Source organism: Acartia tonsa, chromosome 2, assembly GCF_053477335.1.
Source record: "Acartia tonsa isolate MP-2025a chromosome 2, ASM5347733v1, whole genome shotgun sequence".
NCBI lineage: Eukaryota > Metazoa > Arthropoda > Copepoda > Calanoida > Acartiidae > Acartia > Acartia tonsa.
Genome location: NC_137261.1, coordinates 22878128 through 22899144, shown reverse-complemented (window position 1 = coordinate 22899144; position 21017 = coordinate 22878128). Strand labels below are relative to the sequence as shown.

The following is a 21017-nucleotide window of genomic DNA, read 5'->3' as shown; positions in this document are numbered from 1 at the left end:
TCTTTTTTTCTAATTTAACTTATAGTTAAAATAGTCCTCAGATATAAACACTAGTTTAACCTAAAATTATGCTAAATTCTCGTTTAATACAGTACCTTTTGTATCATTTCGGTCTATTTATGAAATTTTAAGTCAATAACTTTATTTACAGATAAAAATGCACTGAGTTTTAAGCTAATCTTGCAAAATGGCTGGATTATTAGACTTACCAGATGAAATATTAATAAAAATATTGTTAGATATTAGCCATTGTCAGATTATGGAGATGGCTAGAGTTCATATGAGGTATGAAAGTAAATCAAATTATCTTAATATTATTTTCTTTTGTTTAGTTTCTGCAATGTTTTACCCAGGGATCTTTAGGGATAAGACAATAGACGAAAACATTTACCCGTCTGTAGTTTGAAACTAATGCCTGAAAAGTTTAGACACTGCTAGTTTGAAAATCCAAATGTAGATGGAAGAGAAGCCCAGGTTTTCATGCGAATGAATAACAAAACGTGTCTATGAAACTTTGAGAACCCGTATTTTTCATAAAATGATTAATTATCGTTATTCTTATTCTACCTACTATATATCATCTCATTAAAATGAAGATTTTCTCAATTTTTGCTGGATATTTTATTTCTTTTTGTGTTAAAAGGTCTTATTATTTGATTCTTTCCATTTGTAAATGAGTGTATAATGTGTATTTAGTATTTGCTGAAGTTAAAATCTAATATAATGAAAATGTTTAGGTTTGAAAATCTTCTGTGTAACTCTGCTTTATGGACCAAGGTTAATTTTAGGTAGATATTCTTTCCAATAATTAAATTTGGCAATGCTAATGCGGGATTGTATATTCTGCATGGGATCCTAATAAATAAAGAAAATTGAAACCATTTTTCCCATACTAGGGCGAAAAAGGCTAGAAAAATATGTGGGAGGATGAAAAAATTAAGAGTAGGCACTAAAAACATTTCTTATTTTTCTATCTCCTTTTGGGGAAAAACTACTAGGAATGGGGAGGCATGTGCTTTCAGTCGTTGGCTATTCTTGCAATATTTACCGCAAACTGTATCATATCTAGTTATTGTATATTTTAAGAAAGAAATGAACACATCAATGATATTGAATCTTGATATTTAATTTTAGTCGTCCAGTACCACCTAAAACTCTGAGAAAATGTATCAAATATATTGGAACCCACACTAAATCTTTAAGGTAGACTTTTACTTATCTAAATTAATTTGCTTAATATTCATTTTTAGGAAGATTCTCCTATAATGTAAAGCAACAAGGCTTTTTATTTGTCCGTTTGTAGCTAACTAAAGAATTTCATTTGACACCTCTGGTTTTAATTGTCAATAGTCAAAATAATCAATAAATAGGATACCTAAATTCAACAGTCGTAGAAACTAGGATTTTTAATTAAATCTCTTTTTTAAAAGCGAAGCTTTTCTATAATTAAGGTCGGTCCGTCCGTACGTCCGTAACGGATAGCTTTTTTCGTTAATTTAGGCATGTTAGAATTGTCCTATCGATTTCAAATTTTGTATGGTGATTCCTTTAATAGTTAGGTACGATTTAGAAAGCGTAGCAACTCTATAATCATCACCAAAATGTCCGTACGTCCATTTTAAACATGTTGATTTTTTTACTTTTTTAACAACAAATTTTTAAGTGATCTAATCATCCGATTGATCTGATTTTTGGTATATTGATTCCTAGGACAACAAAGTATAATGTAATAAGCGAAGCAAATCTATAATCAAGTCCTAAAAATGTAAGTATGTCCATAAACATTATCCTAAATTAAGCAGTTTTTCAACAAATTTACTTACAATTTTGCTTTGACTCTTATACATTTATATTATGATTATTCAGTTCTGACACTTTACAATTGTTAATGTCCGTTTGTCCTACCGTTTCACTGCTTCGCTTTTATGGATGTTGTCATCCTTGTTTGTTGTAGTGTAACCGGTTTTTCTGGAGGAAAGCGTCCCAAGCCTGACAGTAACATAACCGACAGTTTTCTATCCACATTGAAACAAAAATGTACAAACCTAGAAATATTGATTTTCAAAGATGTTTGGTTTAACCAGCCCATTCGAGTGGATTCATTTCTCAAACATTTACCAGAAAGTATTAAGCAATTGGAGTTGTCTAATTGTCACCTACCCCACACACCTACAAGGTAATTTAAGAGTTCATAACTAAAATTTTGATAGTGGATAAAAAAATATTGCCAAAAATACAGCGAAAACGAATTTGACAAAAATACACCCACTTGTTCTCAAAAACACTGTGACTATATTTTTGCTAGTGGAAGGAGTGGCAGCACCCCATTTAGTATCAAAAGGTCAAACAAACTTAACTATTGGAGAATATAGCATATATTAGCCTCTAAATTTTCTATAAATAAGCAGCAACTAAATATTGTATTAAGTTCTCTCTTGGTGATAATTAAAAGCATGCCGTTCAGTAAGTCAAAGAATTTTTTTCAGAAATTTTAAATTGTTGAAAAGTAGGGGACAAAATATTATACCTTCATAAGGCAAATTCTTGGGTTAAACAGTGGAAAATAAAATCTTACTACTAAAACATATCATACGCTAAAAACTTTTTGATTGCTAGTAAATAATCAGGGGAAGAAACTCTGTATATTAAGGGGGGGGGGGGGGGCGAAAGTGACACTTTTTGAAACCAAAACTAGAGGTCAACAAAGGAACTCAACTAAAAAAAGAGTTACAGGTCTGAGATTTTGCATGGCAGTTGCTTTATAGGGGTATAATATGGAACTGTGAAGAAACTGCGGCGCAACCGCCGAAAACCGCCGTTTCCCGCCGAATTTTTTTTTGCCTTTTCTCGGCGGTTTTCGGCGGTTGCGCCGCCGTTTCTTCACAGTTCCATATTGTACCCCTTTAAAGCAACTGCCATGCAAAATGTCAGACCAGTAACTCTTTTTTTAGTTGAGTTCCTTTGACTTTTAGTTTTGGTTTAAAAAGTGTCACTTTCGCCCCCCCCCCCCCTTTTAAATGCAATTGTCCGTCCACTCTATCTCCCTGATTTTGATTTGGATTAGGTACCTACTAAAGAATAAAATTTAAAAATATCTGCCGAATAAAACAAATCATTTTTTTAGGGAGAAGAACTTCACATATTTCCTGTCCAAGACAGCTATAGAAAGACTTAGTTTAACTCGGTGCAAGTGGATGGTTTGCAAAGATCTTATTGATGCCATGACGTGTAGTAATATTTCTTTTTTAAGGTAATGTATATGCATTCCTTAACATTTAAGTGCTTGGAATAAGTATCATATTAATTTATTCATATGCCTTTACTTGATTTAAAAAAACGTTTATTTTTGTAATGTCAATTAAGTCTAACACACCATGTTAATAAGTGAAGTAAAAAAATTGAAATACTATACTATATTTAATTTGCCAAATTTTCTTCAGAGACATTTATATTTTATTTGCTAATGTATCGTCCTACTCCTAATATAAATGTCACCAAAGATACATAAAGGACAATAATATTGAACTCCATTAGTTACTTCCTAGACTCAATCCCTTATATTCCTTATTTTGACTTAACTTTAAAAATATTTGCTATTGTTATATTTTATTTTAATGTTATATTTATGCGGATTTACCCCGAATTGTGTTAAATATTTTTCCATATGGGCTAGAACCGCTTATTTTTCCTGAAATTCAACAAAATCTTGATACTATTTCATTTAGAAACCCTTAATCCTTTTTATAACCAACCGGCTGAATTTCATGAAATATGAATATTTTTTAGGATATGTGAATGTAGAAACTTTAGTAATGTTGCCCACTCTGTTGTGATAAAAACTCCTCGTCAACTTGTGAACGCCCAGCGCAAGGATCAGACACATGAGCCATTACATTTAGAGATTCACGGCTGTGAACTTAAACAGGGATCAATCCTTAAACAATGAATTTTCAAGTTCTTTTAATGAAGCAGGGAGGGAGTGGCCCATATGCAAATAAAACCTATATTCAATCCCACGACCCTTAAGATTATATTGTAAAAGCTACCAAATTTTACTCACAATTTAAATTTATGTCTTTTTGTGTGTACCACCTTATTACATGTTACACTTTTCAAAATTTCTCTTAACTTGGGTACGTTTTGTCATGAAAAGTATTTTTATGGTTTTAAATTCGTTTTACCCAGCCTAATCAATCAAGGATACTACGAAAGTCATCCTGTCATTCGTTTTTCCTTTTCGTCTGTTCGTCTAGATAAGTTAGCAAAAACTCCCAACTTTGGCTATATAGTAGAAGGACTATTTCGAAGTTTTGTTTACTGATTGATCTGTAGGAGTTAATGAAATGTTTGTTTACCCTGACTGGATCAAGAATTACAAAGTTAACACTGACAGACAATAAGAAAATTAATATTGGACAGTTACTACGCCCTTTGTCTAATTTAAGGTAAAGGGATAGTTGCATGAAATGGATTTCAGAATAATGATTTTAACCCTAAGTTACAAGTATAACACTGAACATGTATAATTTTGTATTACAATAAATAACAAACAATTAGACTTTACTAAATAAGTCGTCATGCTTTTTGTGTGAAATTAAGCCAGCTAGGTATATAAATTGCATATATCACTTTATATCATTTTAAGTTTACTTGATGTTTTCAAAACTACATTGTAGAGAAAAGAAATTCTTCCAAATATAGTTTCAAAACTACATGGTAGAGAATAGAAATTCTTTCAAATATATGCCCTATAAATGTTATTTAAACCATTGAATAGAAAAAAATATAGGTACGGTTTACTAAATTCAAGTTTAAATGCATTTCGTGCAACTACCCATTTTGAATTTAGATATATAAAGTTTAAGAAAACTGACGGAAAAGACAAAAACCTATTGGGGATTTATGCACTATCTCAAAATATAGCCTTTAACATGTTCAAGCTACCGTACTGAACAAACTCTTAAATATATCTGGTTACTTTTGTGTATAAGATTTGTTTCTCGTAGGTATTTAATTTTTTTCTTTCAGAAACATAGAATACCTGAATATACAAGGAACTGAAGCGTCCAAAGACTCGGAACTTATCAAAGAAATATCATCAACCTATCCCAAGTGTCAGTTAGTTATGTGAAAAGGAGACTAATGAGCATTTTAACAAGAATCCTTATATTTTTATATTTTATCTCTACCTAAATAAAAATTCATACTGCTTCTTTAAGCGGATATTCGTTCAAAGTACCTATAAACAAAAAACTTGAAATGATTGTAAAATATGTTTCATTCTATGAATATTTTATTGTCTTTAATCTAGATGTGATATTCCAAGTATTTATATAAATGATCTCATAATCATGGACATTCTTCAGTTTTATGTAAATTAACTTTGAGGAAGAGGGGGGGGGGGGGTGCGACTTCCCTCATAATTATTTTGTGAGACTTTAGAACTAAACAACAACCAAACAGTCTTAGACCAACTTTAAGTTAGTAGCTGGTATTAAACTTTCCTAGAAATTGCAGACTAATCAGTCCACCTGTTAAAATATCTACAAAAATACAAACTGTTTATGGTTAACAATTGAACTGTCATTGCACTAATTGTAATTAATAATCTTTATATTTACACCTTGTTGGCATTTATCAACTTATGTTTCAGATATTTTATGGATCAAAACTAATAAATGTGAGTTCCAAGTTATCTACCTGACCCTACACCACACACACACACTACTTGCTTGCACTGCACTAGCTAGCTAGAATATGATCCAGTTCATGCTTCTGTTCAGCCGTCAGGGCAAGCTTAGATTGCAAAAATGGTTTACTGCCTTCCAGGTAATAAGACTGTTTTCTCTTCTGGAACATTATAGGAGATTCAGTAGATTTACCTGATAAAGACATTTAATGTGTGTTTTTTTGCTGGTTTTTTAGTTGCAAAGTTACTGTACAATTTGTAAAAGTCCGTTCATTTCATCTATGTGTTCGCCCGTCTGTCTGAAACTATGTGGGACAAACGTAATTTTTTCGACCTCTATTCAACAAAGACTGCTGATTTTTCATGACAACATTTCCATTTTAAAGATAAATTCTTACAAACATTACTATACTTCATTGACCTAAATCTAGTATGTAACCATTTGTTATTTATTTGTAGGAGGGAAGTAAGAAGAAAATGTCACGTGATTTGATCAATGTAATCCTCACTAGAAAACCTAAGATGTCTGCTTTCTTAGAATGGCAGGTAACGTGATGCTGATGTAATAGATGTGTTTTAATATTGGATATGTTTTTGCCACTGAAAATAAGATAAAAGGATATGTAATCTTTAAATTCAGCTTCATATATTGAATATCTTTTTAAAAAAATTCCTTTCACAGTTGTAAAACTTTTGAATATTAACTTTGCCAAATTTAACTAGCCTACATTTAAAAATATCTGCTGTAATCACCCTTCAGTAAGAGTAAACTTCGTATTTATATTTGTTTAGGATTACAAGATTGTGTACAAAAGATATGCTAGTCTCTACTTCTGCTGTGCCATAGAGGTAAGAGTCAGATGCCACCAACAATTCAATTAATTTTTAATAAAATGTCTTGTGATTTCAGTTGTTTTTGGGGTTTGTCTTAGTAGTAATGCAGAATTTTTATTTGACCCCCTAACAGGGGTGTATATTCTACATGGGATCCCCGGCTCAGGGGGGGGGGGGGAATAAAAAATTAGTGGTTGGAGGGAAAAAAAATGTAAAAATTAAGAAAACTGAAAACATTTTTTCCATTTCCCCCCCTCCTTGGTAAAAAAAATAAAAGAATGTGTGGTAGGAGGGTTAAAATAAATAAAATATATATTTCTTTAAATATTTCCCCCCCTACTTGGTGAGAAAAAAACTAGGGGGGAAAAGAATTAAGAAATTTGGAGCCGGGGAAAAAAATAAATCTTGTGCAGAATATACACCCCTGGGGCCTGCCCCCTAATTTAAATTTCGATTTATTTTCGTTGTTGGTCATACCTTATTCTAATTAAGATTAAGACTTTTTAAATTACCGTCCATTGCCCTATCTCTGAGTAAAATGGAAGCATGCATTTTAAGATTTGAAATCTTTATGTATACGCTGCGCTCCATCAACAAATATTTCCTTGTCTATTTATGTTTAGAATACTGACAATGAACTGATTGCATTGGAAATAATTCACAGATATGTTGAACTTCTTGATAAATACTTTGGAAGTGTAAGTAATATTTGTTTGATTTTGTAATTTGGTCTTATTTTCAATATTTTGAACCGTAAGCTATTATATGAAGGATTTTTCACTATCGAATATTTTAATAATAATATGTTAAAGGTTTGTTGACAATTCTTGGTTACGTAGCTATATACTATAACTACCTAGTTATTAACAATTCAGTTTACTGTTCTTTTTATCTAAAATGAAGTTTTTGATGTTTTACTTATAAAATTAAACGAGCTTCTAATTTATTTTCTAAATAAGAATAAAATTAATTTGTTTTCTGTTAGGTGTGTGAGTTGGATATTATCTTCAACTTTGAGAAGGCTTACTTCATGTTGGATGAATTCATAATCGGTGGCGAGGTGCAGGAAACTTCTAAGAAGAATGTTCTAAAAGCCATTGCTGCTCAAGATTTATTGCAAGAGGTACAGTTTTTGATTTTGCTTCAAGAGCACTAGGTATTGATTTATGTAAGTATACAAGGAAAATGTGTTAAGTCAATATGATATCGTTCTGCCTTAGTTGTAAAGATAATAAAGAGAAACCGTTCTTTCTGTTTTTATGACGGATAATTTTATTGGAGCAAAGTCCCTACTCTATAATAAAAGGTATGGAAAATGCTTTTTAAACAATCAAATCTATGCATTGATTAGTGAATCTTCCCCCACACCTTTTAATTAGGTATTGGTTATTTCTATTATTTTCAATTTGAGTATCAAATGCGCTACCAAAGTCGAATTGTAGTATTTGTATACTACCGGCTTAATTAATGGATGAAGGGGTGCATGGTTGGTCTTTAGCCTAAAACCATCCAAAGCCTATACTAAGCTTTCCTGTAAAGTTATACTCAAACTATATACTTAGATATTTAAGAGATTCTTGCTTAAAAACAAAACAAAATTCCATCTACTTTATATTATAGTATGAGAAAATAAAGAGACTGAACTTAGTTTTAATTTTATGTATTTTTTAGGAGGAGACCCCACAGGGATTCTTTGAAGACGCCGGCCTGGGATAGAATTAATCCCTCTAGGGGGCCAAAACTTATTACGCATCATCCTGGATCAAGTCAAATTAACTTTGTTAGTCACAAAAAATGTTCCAAATCAAAAATCATCCTGGTTCAAATATTTTCCGTTATTTACAAACATTTCTGCCACTGAAAAACTTTCAGCTAAATCTTTCTAATTGCAATATAATTTCTGAGCTCGATCTTTAAATCGTTTATAGGGGATTTAAACCGGGGCGATTCATTTGGCGCACCATCAAATTATTAATATCAATCTTTAAATCGAATTTGCATGGGCGATTTGAATCGGGCAGTGGCGCGGGCCCGGCGCGGCAATGGCACTCACCGAGTGCCATTGCCGAACCAAATTGGGGTGATTTATTTAATAAATAAATATTTTTTTTACTTTAATATTTTATTGCAAAACTATCGTGAAAACATTTTTATAGTTATTTTTAAAATAAATTATATATTAATGTTTTATATAAAATACCATACGGACACGGCATTTTATATAAAATACCTTACTGACACTGCTTAAGTAATAAAGTTGTACTGGCGCGGATCGATATTTTAGTGAGTGCGCAGGCGATTTAACAACACCGCGCCGAAAATCTTTTAAAAATCCATGTTTTATAGGCGCGCTGTGGCTTAACACCAACGCACCTACGGTTCACCTCTGAATCGCCCCGGTTTAAATCACCATAAAAACGATTTAAAGATCAAGCTCTGTTTAAATAAAACACAATAGTTGTACTTGTAACTAAAATATTTTTCATTCAAAACAGCACGTAAATTACTATTAAGGCACTTAGTTAGATATTAAAATAGATACACATATTTAAACCGATTAGGGAGTAATCTTCAGTTTTGTAAAGTTGTAAGCCATACCCATGCACATTAAAAATATTACAAAGTTTTAACATTCAAAAGTAGATAGGTAAACCTTTCAAAAAAATTTACATTTATTTTTTGGTGTATTATTTAAATTTTTACCCAACTTTTAAAGGTTTGTTTAATGTTATGTAGTATTATTGTATACGTTTTTTACTATTATTGTACGTACAATAACATTGCTAGTCTATATATAATTCTCTACTATTAAAAAGCTGTTGTAACTAGGTTATTTAATGAATAAATATTCATGATTGATCTCTTGATTTTCCTAAAGGGATAGTTTTATAAAAAGTATTTTATCACGGAATAACCTTATAGTTTAAACTTATTGGAAACAATTACATAGTTTTAAATTTTTTAACAATTAAAAATTGTATTTAACACTTCGAATCGGTTGTTTTTCAAGCAACGTTAGATGTTTAAATACCTTTAATGGAACTATCCCTTAATCAAATACTTGCCCTGCAACCTTTAATCAAATACCCTAACATACATCGATTTCTTGAGTAAAGAATGAAAGTAAATAATAATGCATAACATGTAACTCTAATAAAATGAATCTGAAACCATATGGAATAGGGACTTAGATTTTTAAACTAAAATATATAATATGCAAAAACGTTTTAATTAAGTAAAGGTTTAAAAAGAATGTAGGAAAAAATTTTAAAGGATTATGACAGGTTTTCTATTTTAATTTAAAGAAATGTGCTTAAAAATGGAAACTTATTCCATTATTTATTTTTCTAAGCTCCCTTTTTCTGAAACCAAATTGTGTCTTCCTTTCTTCAAGTTGCCAAATATATAGTTTTATTTTCAAACAATAAAAAATGACCAATGCTTGAATAATTTCTATTTTGCATTTAATGTTTCTATTTAAGATATTTCTAAACTTTTTATTAGCTTTTTAAGATTTATATAATATATTAATTTAGACGTTCCCTATCCTAACTATTACGAATGCTTAGCCCAATTCATAGTAAATTCAATAATTTGCAAGTGGAAAAGATTTCAAATTTTAATTGCCAATATCCTTATCTTATTTCCTCGTTTTAGCATCCTTTGGTTTGATTTATGCTTGTAAAGGGAGAGGTCATTTTCTAGTAAATCCCGTAAAGGTGTGTGTTATAAGGCCTAAAAATAGTAGTAGAACGATAAGGTGCTCTAGATATATGTATTCCCTATTGAATAGAACAATAGGGAAATTTTTTTTTTTTTTTGATAACCGTACCTGGATTATCTAAAAAAAATACGAAATTTCTATCAAACGCTTTGTTTGGCTCAAACTGACAAAAATTTAAAAAAAATATAATTATAATAATAATGTTTTCTATAGGTACAAGGTAAAGGTTAAGAACAATCTATACCATTAAACAAAGGAAGAAGTCATTCTTTACAGGTTGATTTATTATAATTATATTTTTTTTTATTTGTGTCAGTTTGAGCCAAACAAAGCGTTTGATAGAAATTTCAGATATTCCAGGTACGGTTATCAAAAAAAAAAAAAAAAGTTTTTTCCCTATTGTTCTATTCAATAGGAAATACAAATATATAGAGCACCTTATCGTTCTACTACTATTTTTAGGCCTTATAACACACACCTTTACGGGATTTACTAGAAAATGACCTCTCCCTTTGTGTTTCTTTCGTTTTTTTGTTGCTGATATTATTTTAGTAAAGGGGGAGGAATTTTTTTTATAAAGCGTGCCAAACTTCATTGTGTTTTCTAATAACGTAATCGATATCAAAATGAATTCATTTGTCTGTACTAATGTAGACTTTCTATTCTTGGTATAAGCTATAAAATACCACAAATACCCGCGGTTTTTACACAGAAGAAAGATTATATTAAGTCACTTGGTAAGTTAGTAGTCTTTGACATACTTTTATGACAAGTGTCTCCTCTCCTTTAAAGATATTGTAATAACTTTTAGTTAATTTTATACTATTACTGAGTGGTGTTTTGTGATCTATTTATAAAATGTAGTTAGTTTAAACAGCTGTGATTTATTTTAATTTGTGTAGTTATAAATATACTTGATTTTATTTTAAATAAAAAGATTTTAACATTATCTTAATTTTAATTGTACCTATTGATTTAATGTTTATGTATTTCAGTTAATAAAAATGAATTGAGGAAACGATGGGTTCTGTTAAAAAAGGAATTCATCTTTCTTTTGCAGGGGCTGGCTTTTTAGGTACTTACTTATATTATTTTAACTGAATTTTTACTCGACAATATGTCCGTCCGTCTGTTTTTCTTTTTCATACGGAGTTCCTTACGCTTTAATCTGAAATATTTGTATACAGTGGCGTGAACAGGGTTTTATCCTGATGGTGCGCGAAGCGCTCTTTAAAAATTCACCTACCGAAACTGAAAGGGGATGTAATAGAGACATTTAGTGGAGTGTAAAACAGAATATCCAATATCAGGTAACGAACTTAGATACATTAACAAATCCTAAGCATATGAAATACTTTCATTTAGGTTGAGATATTTATTCAGTCAGAAATAGATATGAAGGAATTTTGCCAATTGGGTGGATGCTCCCGCTTTATTCACGCAAACTGCATGTATGTAATATGGTTGAATTGTTAACCTTGATGGTAACTAATTGTTTTAGGGGTATATCAAATTGGTGTGGCTCGATATTTACAAGAAAATTCAGGTATTTTAGTTAAATAATATTTAAATGTAAACAAATCCATGTTGTTCTTTCTGAAACGTGATTGTGTCAAAGATTGAATTTCAATCATCGAAAACCAAGATCTTCTTTTACTGAGAATTCCTTATTTAATATTTTGAACCAAGCTAAGGTTAGTTAATTACATACCTAATTTTGGCCAGAGTATGACAGCTTCCATTATACCATATTCAATATGTCCCATTAAAAGGGGGACGTAACTGAAGCTTTTTTGATGCTGGGGGGGGGGTTTTCTCCGGAACCACTTGATGAACCGTGCAAATTTTTTGGACTTAAGCTTTTAGGGGTATGAACATCTTATGGTTTCAAAGTCAACCCCCTACCCCCACCCCCTAGCCCCCCGGGGCTCAAAACCCCCTAAAAATGAACCTAACCTTAATTTTCTCAGAAACCATTTGACCAATAGGGATGATTTCTTAAACTTAAGCTTTTAAGGTTATAAACTAACTTCTAGTTTAGAAGTCAACCCCCTGCCGCCAACTCCTAGCCCTCCGGGGCTCAAAAAAACCCTAAAAATGAACCTAACCTTAATTTTCTCAGAAACCATTCGGCCAATAGAGATGATTTCTTAAACTTAAGCCTTTATGGTTAAAAACTAGCTTTTGGTATAGAAGTCACCCCCCTGCCGCTAACCCCTAGCCCTCCGGGGATCAAAAAACCCATAAAAATGAACCTAACCTTTATTTTCTCAGAAACCATTTGACCAATAGAGATGATTTCTTAAACCAGGGTTTCGGATCCGGATCCGGATCCGGATCCGGATCCGCAAGGATCCGCATATTTTGAGTCCAAGGATCCGGATCCGGATCCGCAAAAAAAATGCGGATCCGGATCCGGATCCTTAGACTCCAAAAAATGTGGAAAAAATGGAAAAATCTACCTAAATTTATAAAAAATCTCAGACATTCTCTTGATGAGAGCCAATCTTTAAGGTTTAGGTTCAGACTTGAAAATTAAAAGTATTTTTGACTTCGAATTAAAGAATAAAATTTTTTTGAAAAATTTGGTGATTTTATTTTTATTGTCAAAGATCCGGATCCGGATCCAGTAGGATCCGGATCCGGATCCGGATCCGGATCCGGATCCGCACTGACCAAATTTTGAGGATCCGGATCCGGATCCGGATCCGCATAAAATCAATGCGGATCCGAAACCCTGTCTTAAACTTAAGCTTTTATGGTTATAAACTAACTCCTAGTTTAGAAGCCACCCCCCTGCCACCAACTCCTAGCCCTCTGGGGCTCCAAAAAACCCTAATAATGAACCTAACCTTAATTTCCTCACAAACCATTCGACCAATAGAGATGATTTCTTAAACTTAAGCTTTTATGGTTATAAACTAAATTTTGGTTTATAAGTCACCCCCCTGCCGCCAACCCCTAGCCCTCCGGGGCTACAAAAACCCTAAAAATGAACCTAACCTTAATTTTCTCAGAAACCATTCAACCAATAGAGATGATTTCTTAAACTTAAGCCTTTATAGTTATAAACTAGCTTTTGGTATAGAAGTCACCCCCCTGCCGCTAACAACTATCCCTCCGGGGATCAAAAAAACCCATAAAAATGAACCTAACCTTTATTTTCTCAGGAACCATTTGACCAATAGAGATGATTTCTTAAACTTAAGCTTTTATGCTTATAAACTAACTTATAGTTTAGAAGTCACCCCCCTGCTGCCAACCCCTGGCCCTCCAGGACTCCAAAAACCTCCAAAATGAAACTAACCTTAATTTTCTCAGAAACCATTTGGACAATAGAGATGATAGCTTAAACTTAAGCTATAATGCTAATAAACTAACTTCTAGTTTAGAAGTCAACCCCCTGCCGCCAACCCCTGGCCCTCCAGGACTCCAAAAAAAAACAAAATGAACCTAACCTTAATTTTCTCAGAAACCATTTGGACAATAGAGATGATTGCTTAAACTTAAGCTATAATGCTAATAAACTAACTTTTAGTTTAAAAGTCTTCCCACCCCTGCCTCCAACCCTAGCCCTCCTGGGCTTAAAAAAAACTAAAAATGAACCTAACTTTATTTTTCTCAGAAACCATTTGATCAATAGAGATGGGTTTTTATGTGTATAAACTACTTTTTTGTTTGGCAGAAATATGGTTAGGTATAAACTAAATTTTATTTTAGAAGTCACCCACCCCATAGCCCCCCTGGGCTCAAAAACCCCCTAAAAAATTTACTTTAGCTTAAATTTCCAGTAATTTTTTTAAAACATGCTTTTAGAGGAATAACCTAACCTCAGTTTTCTCAGGAACAGCATTATTAAATGTGCAGATATTTTGGACTTCAGCTGTTATGGGAAAAAATTAACTTTTCGTTAATGAATTAATGATTAAAGATTTATTTTACTATTTTAAGAAAAGAAGGATGTCAATCAATTTTGTAAGAGTTGGGACTCTATACTTTGTTTGCGGCAGGGGGATGACTTCTAAACTATAGTTAGTTTATAAGCATAAAAGTATAAGTTTAAGAAATCATCCCTATTGGTCAAATGGTTTCTGAGAAAATTAAGGTTAGGTACATTTTTAGGGTTTTTTGAGCCCCGGAGGGCTAGGGGTTGGCGTCAGGGGGGTGACTTCTAAATCAAAATTTAGTTTATGACCATAAAAGCTTAAGTTTAAGAAATCATCTCTATTGGTCGAATGGTTTCTGAGAAAATTAAAGTTAGGTATATTTTTAGGGTTTTTTTGGAGCCCCGGAGGGCTAGGGGTTGGCGGCAGGGGGGTGACTTATAATCTAGGAGTTAGTTTATAATCATAAAAGCATAAGTTTAAGAAATCATCCCTATTGGTCAAATGGTTTCTGAGAAAATCAAGGTTAGGTTCATTTTTAGGATTTTTTTGAGCCCCGGAGGGCTAGGGGTTGGCGGTAGGGGGGTGACTTATAATCTAGAAGTTAGTTTATAACCATAAAAGCTTAAGTTTAAGAAATTATCCCTATTGGTCGAATGGTTTGTGAGGAAATTAAGGTTAGGTACATTTTTGGGGTTTTTTTGAGCCCCAGAGGGCTAGGGGTTGGTGACAGGGGGGTGACTTCTAAACTAGGAGTTAGTTTATAACGATAAAAGCTTAAGTTTAAGAAATCATCTCTATTGGTCGAATGGTTTCTGAGAAAATAAAGGTTAGGTTCATTTTTAGGGTTTTTGAAGCCCCGGAGGGCTAGGAGTTGGCGTCAAGGGGGTGACTTATAAACCAAAATTTAGTTTATAACCATAAAAGCTTAAGTTTAAGAAATCATCTATTGGTCGAATGGATTGTGAGGAAATTAAGGATAGGTTCATTTTTAGGGTGTTTTGAAGCCCCAGAGGGTTAGGGGTTGGTGGCAGGGGGTTGACTTCTAAACTAGAAGTTAGTTTATAACCATAAAAGCTTAAATTTTAGAAATCATCCCTATTGGTCAAATGTTTTCTGAGAAAATTAAGGTTAGGTTCATTTTTAGGGGGGTTTTGAGCCCCGGGGGGCTAGGGGGTGGGGGTAGGGGGTTGACTTTGAAACCATAAGATGTTCATACCCCTAAAAGCTTAAGTCCAAAAAATTTGCACGGTTCATCAAGTGGTTCCGGAGAAAACCCCCCCCCCCCCAGCATCAAAAAAGCTTCAGTTACGTCCCCCTTGATAAGAATCCCTTCCCCTTTTTATCACTCACTCAAACTCACATTCACTTGGAAATGTCTGTGCTTGCCACTGAATAGAAAACAATATCTTTATAAAATCTCTTAGAAACTTATCATGAATATTAAAAAAAATAACACCTTATCTTTTAAATGCTATTTATTATTTATTTAGTTGTTATTGACAAAGTTGGTGGGTGTTCCTCAGGGTCTTTAGTTTCTTGTATGTTACTAGATCAATATCCTGCTCAACAAATGAGGTACTCAGTCTGTTTAAATCTTACATTATAGTTTCAACAACTATTTATATATATGTACAATGGATATAAACAGGTTTTTTTTATCCCTAGTAAATCGAATATTTTTATTTGTGTAAGATGCTTGCTTGGAACTTGCAGCTGATATTCGCTACTCTATTTAATATAATAATCTTTCTGATGGTCGTCAAGCAGCCTAACAGCTGCCAGTAATTCAATAAGTAACATTTTAAAACCTTTTCGTTATACCAATTTGTTAATGAGTAGGCTTTTGTTTGTCCGTTAAGACATTGCCAACCATTAGGCCAATTAAATTCTCCATTTTATGGATGCTTCACATTATTACAGGCCCTGTTTTGATTGTCAAGGCTATTTCTGTTTTGGGATTGTTTTAGGCTATTATTTGCCCCTATTACAACCTCTTTGAAAACTGAGCCCTTAAATGCTATAGGCAATGCTGTTGCTTTTAATATTACATTTTAAAAGTTTAGGGTGAAATTTGGAGAAATATCAACTCTAGCAAGAAAATCAAAACTAGGTGCCTTCAGCCCACAATTTAATGTTGAAAATTTTCTTAAGGTAAAAATTACAATATTAGGTAGGTATTGATATATGAAATTCAACATTTTAAAGTTTCATCTATTATTAGAATTTATCAATTCAAAAACTTCAAATTGATGAAACAATGGTTTTAAAGAACTTTATTTTGGTTTTTATATAAGTGATATATTTTATGCATATTGACTGAAAAGAAGTTAAGAGTATATTTAATTGCTTACTAATCACATTTTCTAATAAATATAAAGATGCAAACGCAACTCTAAACTTGTGTTTATCTGTTTAGAGATATTTGTTACCCGCGCTATCTGACCATGTACTAGAAAGAGTGAATAACAGACTATATATTTCACTAACAAAATTCAACAGGAGAAATGTTGTTGTTAGCCAATTTAATACAAAGTAAGTTTAGAAATTATTTTATCCTCTTAAAAAATGTAATAATGTAACTGTTTGTTTTGTTATCTGAAAAGATCTCTCTAACCGCTGAACCAATAGCAACTTTTAAGTGATCTTTCACGTAGCTTCCAGGTTGGTTTTAGGCTTTAGACTTGAGATTGTATTAGATTTATTTCTGCCCGTTTCCCTATTGAATACAGAGCCGTTAGATGACAAAGGCGAAACCACTTTGACTTATGACATATCTAATGCTAGACTACAATTAACTATTATTTGTCTGTCTTATATAATAAATAATCATGTTCTTAAAAATCGTTCTTTAAATCTAGAAAAAACAAATAATTTACGAGGCCAGGAAATGTTTACTGCAGACTTTTAAAAGAAAGAAAGTCATCAGTTTTATCTAGCTTAAGATATTATTTAAGTTGCCTTTTATTTTCTTAAAGTGTAGTATTGTTATATGATTACTACTTTTCTGACAAATAATTTTATAATTTAGGAGTGATTTGATAGATGCATTGGCATGTAGCTGTTTTATTCCTGCATATTCTGGATACTCTATACCTAAATTTAATGGAACCAGGTAAGAAAATGAACCATAAACATCCCATTTCAATACCGTTTCATTATCAGTTTTCTGCGCTTTAGAAAGTTGTATTTATTACCTATAAACTATCCCACCCACCCCTTTAAAAATGAGCAAGTACTGTGCAACTGCTTAATATTGAATAGTAAATTATCTTTGTTTCTAGATATTTGGACGGTGGAATAACAAACAATTTACCAAAAATCTCCGAAGAAACAATTTTTGTTAGCTCTTTCAGGTAGGTAGGTAATAAATTATCTTGGTGTTTAATTTAGATTATTTTTTTTACTTCAATATTTTAACAAATTGTTTGTTTCTTAGTGGAAGAGGTAAACACATTTCACCACAGGATGTAAAGGTAACTATTCGAAACTCATTTCAACTTTTTACTGTGGCTGTGCATGTTACAAAATAAAAATAATCTTATAAATTTTTATTTTGATATCTGTAGAGAACTGTCTTTAATATTAAGTGATAAATTACTATTATTTCATCTATTTTCTTATTGCTTCATTTTCATTCTTAGTAACTAATAAGTTTATTCCACAGAAAGTGTTTATTTTGTTTATTATCATTGGATATGTACATAAATTTAGTGTCCATAGTTTTATCTTCTAAAATCTTGTGCAAAGAAGCTGCTTAAAAGAATCAGAATTTTCTGTTTTAGATTTTAAAATATCCATCTTTTAACTTGGGAGGCGAGAATGTAAGTTTAAGCCCTGAGAATATAAAACGGCTGATGCATGCTGGATTTATCACTACAGACAGGAAAAACAGTCATTCATATAACCTTTATACATTTTTTCTAGGGTTGATTTCTCTTGGTAAGTTGGTGGCACCCTTACCCAAAATAGTTATAAACCTACCCAGGACCTATGAGAAGGTACTGCACTGTTAAGGAGAACAATATTGGTCGAGTATTTAGCGAGACCTTCGCTACAGACAGAAAAACCTTACTACTTTATATAATAGGAGAAAGGAAGAAAATGAATTCAAAAATAATTTTGATTATGACTATTAATAATGTTCAGTATGTACGACCAGTACGAACATCAGGGGTATAAAGACGCTGCTCATTTCTTCACATCAAGATGACATCAATCAGAATAAATATATATTGATTATTTTTAAAGACAATTGAAATGGATAATTATTGATTAAATCATCCGCAATTTTATGAACTGTTTACCTATAATCTATCTATCAAATAAGAATCTGATTCAAAGCCGAGATGGAAATGTTTTTATTCTTTTAAATATTTCACCGCATTAAAAATGATTCTAGTCAACCCAACAAAAAATTATTTAGTCCCTAGATGAGGTTACTAGGTACTTATTGAGATAATAAAGTTTTAAAGTATGAATTTCAGATGGGTATTTAACGCCAATAGAATGTCAAGCAATGCTAGTAACAATGGATTCCCGAGGGACAGAGGGATATTCCCTCTGGATCCAACCCTATCCCCCCGTGGAAGGGGCATAATATATATAGGAATGGACATTGAATTAAAATACAAAGAATTGTCAAATCTTTAAAGGATATTAATTGTCATATACACTTCATTTTTTGATGAAACGAATCACAATAACTAAACTAAAAAACAAGAATTAATTTTTTTATTACAGTTTTTCTTACTTTTCCTAAAAGTATTAGATACATCTCCATTTTTACATTAATGTCCTTTAACCAGGTCAAAATTTCACATCAAATGGAAGAGGAGCGTTTCAACATGACCAACCACAGTCTTCAAGCAACAGGGGTGTGTTCACCCAAGACCCAGCACAATCGCCACGTGGCAGAGGTGTGTTTACCCAAGACCCAGCACAATCGCCACGTGGCAGAGGTGTGTTTACCCAAGACCCAGCACAATCGCCCCGTGGCAGAGGTGGGTATAGACGGGGCCGAGGTTTCAACACGCCTGTACAAAATCATGCTTCATTTAATAACGCTTACGAGCCAGTAAGCCATCATCAACCATTTGGTAGGGGTGGCAATCAAACTAACCTCAGAGGTTTCCATAGCCCAAGAGGTCATTTGACAAACACAAGAGGTATCACTGCAACAGTACAAAGCCATTATTCACACCCAAGAGGCTTTCAGGATACACATGATCATCAGACAAGCACAAGAGGTTTCAACAGCAACCAAGGCTATCATGTAAACTCGAGAGGTATAGGTCCTTCAATGCCAGCTGGGATTCAGCCAATTTTTGGGCGAGGCAGAGGAATTTCCGGGAATAATGATACTTACCAACAAGATAATCAAAGAAGGAATTTTGGAAACTATGGAAGGGGCAATGGATCTTTAGCAAATCAAGGTAGGCTCTATAGAAAATGACATAAAACTCCAAAAATTAACATGCTTTTAACTTTTTTACCATTCAAATTTTATTTAGTGCATTTAACAATCTTTTTAGTGACATGAAATTTTTTTCTTTAAAAGTATAAAAACTTATATATATGAATTAATGTTATTTAATCTATAAAATTAGATATTTGTTTAGAAAATTCTCCGAGGCGGGGGAAAAGTAAAATGAACTGGTCTGGGTCTCAAGATGGGAGGGGTATAAAAACTATGGCAGGGGACATGGGTAGCAAATCTTCAGGAGGGGGGACTAAGTCACCCCCCAGAGGAAGATTCCGAAATGACAGAGGCGGTCAACCACCAGGAAAGCATGCATTTATTATATCCTCCTTTTCTTCTCCTATATGAAAAAAACATATAGTTGATTTGTTTAATTTTGCTATTGTTTATTTGTTTAAATTACAGTAAAGATGTATCAGCATTGTGGAGCCGGGAGCCGTGGAGCCGCTATATTTTGCCGGAGCTGGAGCCGTTATTTTTGTAAAAAAAAAACTGCTCCGGCTCCGGGTTTTGCTAAACAAAGGGGATTTTTTTTATGAATTATAATTTGGTAACTCTGTTTTGTCGTGTGCAAATGCCCCTTTTAAGTTTTTCAAGTTCATTTTTATCAAAAATTTAACTTTTAAAACCTTCAAAAGTCAAAAATAGACTTGGCAAAAAAATAGGTTGAGTTTTTCTTGTTTTTAGGTCGGAGCCAGAGCCGCACCAAAATCGAACGGCTCCGCAACGCTCGACTATGAAATAATAAATGCGAGTTTCTCTGTAGGATATAATCCAAATCACAAGTTTTACAAAACAAAATTTAATCCTGCAAGCATACCCGAATGGACACCCAGTAATCTTACACAAATTCAAATTTCTAGGCATTTATTTCTTTATATTGATTTAATAAACTGACTTTAACTCTCAAATTAGGAATAAGCAAAGGTACTCTAAACTACCGAATTTTAATTGATCTTTAGAACTACCTTAGTACTTTTAGGTAGCTTGTTCTATCTGTAAATCTATTGCGATCAGTAATATTGTAGCTTTGTCAACGTTGGATGTGATCGTTCCTTTTTTTAGATTTAATGTTTCAAAAGTAAAGATTGTTTAAATCCCTTTCCCTATTTCATAGAGCAAGGTTCAGCTATCCTGAGACCATTACTATTTGTTTTAAAAGAAATAACCTTTTGTTAGTACTGAACAACTCTTCTGTGATAAAATGAAAAACAAGACGCAACAGTCTATAAATATCAGGTATGTTAGAATAATATTAGATTTTAGTTTACAATATTCTTTTTAAAGCTATTTCTTTCGTGGTTATAACCTGCATAGGCGTCCAAGGGGGGGGGGTAATGGGCCATTTGGCACCCCCAAAATTTTTTGAACAATACCCCCCCCAAAAAAAAATTACGCCTACCT

At 32.6% G+C, this 21017-nt stretch overlaps 4 protein-coding genes and 1 long non-coding RNA gene across 7 annotated transcripts in view; all 5 read left to right on the top strand.

Moving 5' to 3' along the window:
- Positions 1-126: 126 nt before the first annotated feature.
- Positions 127-5654, top strand: LOC145307108 (uncharacterized). The gene is made up of 8 exons (XM_080149446.1): positions 127-285; positions 738-788; positions 1135-1203; positions 1955-2176; positions 3125-3250; positions 3787-3926; positions 4334-4445; positions 5029-5654. The coding sequence occupies exons 1-8, from the start codon at positions 188-190 to the stop codon at positions 5129-5131; spliced, it is 921 nt and encodes a 306-aa protein (XP_080005572.1). The 5' UTR covers positions 127-187; the 3' UTR covers positions 5132-5654.
- On the top strand, positions 5649-8394 carry AP-1sigma (AP-1 complex subunit sigma-2). The gene is made up of 6 exons (XM_080149488.1): positions 5649-5829; positions 6149-6235; positions 6482-6538; positions 7147-7221; positions 7509-7646; positions 8195-8394. Exons 1-6 carry the CDS (start codon positions 5758-5760, stop codon positions 8237-8239), a joined length of 474 nt encoding a protein of 157 aa, XP_080005614.1. The 5' UTR covers positions 5649-5757; the 3' UTR covers positions 8240-8394.
- A 564-nt stretch (positions 8395-8958) lies between these two features.
- Positions 8959-9520, top strand: LOC145307136 (uncharacterized). Its single transcript, XR_013875310.1, has 2 exons — positions 8959-9021; positions 9353-9520. It is a non-coding gene; the product is annotated as an uncharacterized LOC145307136 (long non-coding RNA).
- Positions 9521-11239: 1719 nt separating this feature from the next.
- On the top strand, positions 11240-18619 carry LOC145307117 (1-acylglycerol-3-phosphate O-acyltransferase PNPLA3-like). 3 transcript variants are annotated; one of them, XM_080149457.1, is made up of 10 exons: positions 11240-11322; positions 11749-11793; positions 15625-15709; positions 16198-16285; positions 16551-16666; positions 17163-17246; positions 17416-17487; positions 17571-17607; positions 17917-18017; positions 18281-18619. In XM_080149457.1, the coding sequence occupies exons 1-10, from the start codon at positions 11268-11270 to the stop codon at positions 18342-18344; spliced, it is 747 nt and encodes a 248-aa protein (XP_080005583.1). In that variant the 5' UTR covers positions 11240-11267; the 3' UTR covers positions 18345-18619. The 3 variants fall into 3 exon arrangements, with proteins under 3 accessions (XP_080005583.1, XP_080005594.1, XP_080005601.1); XM_080149468.1 differs by lacking the exon at positions 17917-18017; XM_080149475.1 differs by lacking the exon at positions 17917-18017 and having other exon boundaries at positions 18059-18619.
- Positions 18608-21017, top strand: part of LOC145307076 (exonuclease mut-7 homolog) — a 20660-nt gene continuing 18250 nt past the window's right edge. The window contains exons 1-5 of the mRNA XM_080149417.1: positions 18608-18741; positions 18941-19566; positions 19753-19919; positions 20382-20476; positions 20793-20852. Of these exons, the coding sequence (XP_080005543.1) occupies positions 18608-18741; positions 18941-19566; positions 19753-19919; positions 20382-20476; positions 20793-20852 (1082 nt within the window). The remainder of the gene's footprint in view (positions 18742-18940; positions 19567-19752; positions 19920-20381; positions 20477-20792; positions 20853-21017) is intronic.

What these genes read in the sequence shown, in the direction of transcription:
- LOC145307108 (XM_080149446.1), top strand. Translation starts at nt 188, where the DNA reads ATGGCTGGATTATTAGACTTACCAGATGAAATATTAATAAAAATATTG. An exon ending in CGGCTGTGAACTTAAACAGG is followed by an intron (nt 3,927 to 4,333) that starts GATCAATCCTTA and finishes TTGATCTGTAGG; the next exon opens with AGTTAATGAAATGTTTGTTT. An exon ending in CGCCCTTTGTCTAATTTAAG is followed by an intron (nt 4,446 to 5,028) that starts GTAAAGGGATAG and finishes TTTTTCTTTCAG; the next exon opens with AAACATAGAATACCTGAATA.
- AP-1sigma (XM_080149488.1), top strand. Translation starts at nt 5,758, where the DNA reads ATGATCCAGTTCATGCTTCTGTTCAGCCGTCAGGGCAAGCTTAGATTG. An exon ending in ACTTCTGCTGTGCCATAGAG is followed by an intron (nt 6,539 to 7,146) that starts GTAAGAGTCAGA and finishes ATTTATGTTTAG; the next exon opens with AATACTGACAATGAACTGAT. An exon ending in TTGATAAATACTTTGGAAGT is followed by an intron (nt 7,222 to 7,508) that starts GTAAGTAATATT and finishes GTTTTCTGTTAG; the next exon opens with GTGTGTGAGTTGGATATTAT.
- LOC145307117 (XM_080149457.1), top strand. Translation starts at nt 11,268, where the DNA reads ATGGGTTCTGTTAAAAAAGGAATTCATCTTTCTTTTGCAGGGGCTGGC. An exon ending in TGCAGGGGCTGGCTTTTTAG is followed by an intron (nt 11,323 to 11,748) that starts GTACTTACTTAT and finishes TAATTGTTTTAG; the next exon opens with GGGTATATCAAATTGGTGTG. An exon ending in TTTCACCACAGGATGTAAAG is followed by an intron (nt 17,608 to 17,916) that starts GTAACTATTCGA and finishes TTTCTGTTTTAG; the next exon opens with ATTTTAAAATATCCATCTTT.